Here is a 4,068-nt window from a genome sequence, read left to right as displayed (position 1 = left end):
TACGATCTCTATAAAATCTTCGATCTATTTTAAATAAATATCATTTAAAATAACGATCTTCATTTAAAATAACATCAAATTCTAAAGGACTTCAATTGATATGCACTTTAAAGTGTAAAATGAAGACAATGAAACAAACATCAAACTTACAATGACTTCAATTGATATGCCCTTTAAAGTGTAAACTGAAGATAATGAAACCACTCACAATGATGATCACAAGAGTGAAATATAACAAAAATTAACAAATTACAGGAAAACATTATCACAAGGGACAACAAAACTCCAAAGTTGATTAAAGATCTCCGAAATGAACCAACCAGAAAGTTGACACCGATACAAAAGTGTCTTGAATGCCAAAATGGTGTCACTCGTATGCAAGTATATGCATAGTCTCATCATAATTTCTGTCAAAAGTTGACACCGATACAAAAGTGTCTTGAATGCCAAAATGGTGTCACTTGTAAGCAAGTATATGCATAGTCTCATCATAATTTCTGTCAAACTGTGGCGTCGGTGCTCTCTCACTTCAATGATCCTCCCATCAGTTAATTCTGGCTGGCGAAGGCATCATGCAGTGTCTTAACCCACCAATCCATCACACTAACCCTACCTTTGACCTCAGGTCTAGAATCACAAGCCTCTTTCCAAATCCCGAAAACACGTCTTTGCTCATAGAGCGGGAGTGTTTCAGCTACATTAACTAATCCTGTCTCCAATGTCTCCATATCCTTTGGAATATTAATCAATCTCACCATAGTTTTAAGCCAATTTGATAAAAAAGAAACGCGAATGGATGTAGGGGTAATTATCTCTCCATTACCCAGAGGTGTAAGAAAACCATTCATTAGAATATCTATCATGTTTTTGACAAACGCTTCCTTGTATGTTACACTGTTTACTGCGTCTCGGAGGGAGACATCTTCAGAAAAGATATGGAAGACCGTTCCAAAAAATTCCCGATCACAGCGCCGAATGAGGTTCACTAACCACAACAGGTTACACAAAGCATAAGTCAAATTTTTTGTGTTTTTAATTCCACATTTTATGTGCTCGATGTTGTAATCAAACGCTTTCACAAGTACACGCTTGCACGTATCCACAACAGCCGAGGCTGCATCTGTGGGCTCAAAGTAACCCACAATAGATTCCGCGACTACATTTCGATACGCATCATCATCCCAACACAACTGTGAATGAAATCTTAATCCAAGAGGAACTTTGGAAACTGAAATGGTAAGAAACATTTGTTCTAGAGACTCCTCAAGAAACTCTAAACCCTGATTAATATCGGAGTTACCTAGGTTCATGCCAAGTCTAGCGGCTAACTCAATGGGTAAAGTATTCAATTGCAGAGACGACAGCAGGTTACGCAGTTCGGCTCTTTGCGCTGGCGTCCAACGAACCGCATTCAAATATTCCATACACTCGCTCACACACTCATGAAACAATAGTTGAGCAGCCACAGGAAGAATATCGAGGGCATCGTTCACACTGGCTAAACAAAACCGCTTGGTTGCTGCTTGAGAAGAATACATGAAGCGAATGCATTTAATATACTTGTCCAAACCATGAGTACTTGTTACCGTGATTGGAAGAGGCCGTTGCTTATCCAAAGCCCAGCGCTCCGATAGCATGGTTTCATAAAAATCACATTTTCTCAAAACTTGGGAATGAAGATAAAGTGGGTTTTCTTCATATTCTGCACCCTCTGAATCGAGTAACCTTAATATAATATCAGCAGTGTTCTTCTCTCCGAATTTCAGCAGCTGCTTGTCCATCGTGGTATGGTATATCACATGCTCTGCTCACTGATTTTGAATGAACCCCCTCAATTTTTATATTGCAGGGCACCAGAATGCCATGGAACCGTAACAGTCGAAGATATCACTTTCCGTAACAGTGCAAGATGCCACTTTTTTCCAATGTCCAGCCCGTTTGAGTGATATTTCCTCGACACGTAAAAAGCTCACGTTCAGTCGGTCGACGTTTAATCGACACATGCTCAAGTTAAGTCGGTTGATTTTATTTTCTCTACTTTTGTTTGTTTTCGATGCAGGGACGGGAGGTGTTTATTTTATGTCGCGTGGAAGATCGTTTCCTTTGATATTTTGGAGTGTGTGATTATATCCGAATGTATGCCGTCAATGAGGTCTAAAAAGCATACACTATGAAATCAAACCAAATAATTTTTATTTGTTATATGTTTTAGGTTTTTCTTTTGTTTATTGGTCTAAAAACCATATACTATAAAATCAAACTAAATTTGTGGTTTTTTTAGTGAGATTGAAGAAGAAATATTGATCATAATGCGATAACAATTACATTAAAAATATTAATAGAGTTGATATAGGGGAATATTTTATAAATATACTAAAAAATTATTGTAATATTAAGAATGTTATATTAATGTATACATTTCCCTAATTAATTATGTACAATTTAAGAAAAAAAATATAAATGAATGTTACAAATAATAATGAAGAACTTATTAGAATTGGAATAATCTTAAATCCTTAGGAAATAGGTGGGTAGGGAGCCACTTGGTAGGAATCTATTTTTTTTTAATTTACTAAAAGTAATGGACCATTTTGCTAAATAAAATTTGCTTATATATAAATGAATGTTCTAAATAATAATGAGGAACTTATCATGGAGCAATTTATTAGAATTGGAATAATATCAAATCCCTAAGAAATTTTTTTAATTTATTAAAAGTCAATGCAACCTAACAAACTCTTTAATACACTAAAGTCATTGATAACCATTAAGACTAAGCATATGATAAGCATATTCCTTTGAGAATCAATCTAGGCCCTTAAAAAAAAGAAAAAAAACTCAAGAGATCCTCATCCACCTTAAGTTGAAATAAGAAGCTTTTGCAATTATAAAATCAAATCAAATAATTTGTATTTGTTATGTGTTTTTGGTACTTCTTTTGTTTCTTGGATCGAAGAAGAAATATTAAGCCACAATTAGATGTTATCTCCAAAATTGTGTTAGACTCAGTGAATTTGAATGCTCCTTGGAATAGTTTAATTCCCTAAAGTGCCTTCCATCTTTAATAGATTGAAGAAGAAATATCAACCCACAAAAGGATGGTATCACCAAAATTGTGTGAATCTCCATAGAGTTTGAACACTCTTTCGAATAGTTTAATTCCCCAAAGTGGCTTCCATCTTTAACTCCTCCCCATAAGATTTGAACCCAAGACCTGGCTTGCCATAATTGTGTTGATTAACTCAGCCAATGAATATATATATATATATATATAGATATATACTTGGAAAGTATCTTTACATTCCATATGAGGAATATAAACTTCATCATGTCACTTGTGGGAATTGCAGTAATTAAACCTGTGTAGGGAGAATTCTCCCAACTACCCAAGATAGACCTAATTAACTATTTGTTAAGCATGTTATTTTTAAGGAAAATGTCTTAATTGGAGTAGTTTGGTGAACAATTTGTTTCTCCAACTATGTGACTTCATGTTACAATTAGCCCATTTATAAAATAGTAGTATCTAGATATTTATATATAATATAATAAATATATAATAGCTAAATTACTTACCCACATTCCCAATGAAATTAGTTAGTAACAAGCACGATGACTTCAAAGCTCATGACAAAGCTATTCATTCTCTCAACAAAACTAGTTCATGTTACAATTAGCCCATTTATAACATAGTTGTATCTAGATATTTATATATAATATTATAAATATATAATAGCTAAATTACTTACCCAACCCAGTGAAATTAGTTAGTAGCAAGCACCGTGACTTCGAAGCTCGTGACAAAGTTATTCATTCTTCAACAAAACCTCGTGACAAAGTTATTCATTCTTCAACAAAACTATAGTTAGCAGCAAGCACCTTGACTTCCAAGCTCATGACAAAGTTATTCATTCTTCAACAAAACTAATCAGGCACAGTCCTTGAAATAACTATACAAACAAAGAACTATAGTTAATGGTGCACTATGAAGTTATTAAGTAGGAGGCATAGTGACTTGAGAGCTTCTAACAAAGTTATTTATACTTGAGACTTTAAAATAATTATAGC

At 34.1% G+C, this 4,068-nt stretch overlaps 1 protein-coding gene across 1 annotated transcript; it reads right to left on the bottom strand.

Annotated features, from left to right (window-relative positions):
- Positions 1–215: 215 nt before the first annotated feature.
- On the bottom strand, positions 216–1,834 carry LOC149143570 (BTB/POZ domain-containing protein At1g63850-like). Its single transcript, XM_089448120.1, has one exon. It carries the CDS (start codon positions 1,779–1,781, stop codon positions 549–551), a length of 1,233 nt encoding a protein of 410 aa, XP_089304246.1. The 5' UTR covers positions 1,782–1,834; the 3' UTR covers positions 216–548.
- Positions 1,835–4,068: the final 2,234 nt, after the last annotated feature.

Source organism: Pinus tabuliformis, chromosome X (assembly GCF_031772625.1).
Source record: "Pinus tabuliformis cultivar Carrire ecotype Pingquan chromosome X, CPIR1, whole genome shotgun sequence".
NCBI lineage: Eukaryota > Viridiplantae > Streptophyta > Pinopsida > Pinales > Pinaceae > Pinus > Pinus tabuliformis.
The sequence above is the reverse complement of the archived record's forward strand: the minus strand, read 5'-3'. Positions and strand labels throughout refer to the sequence as shown.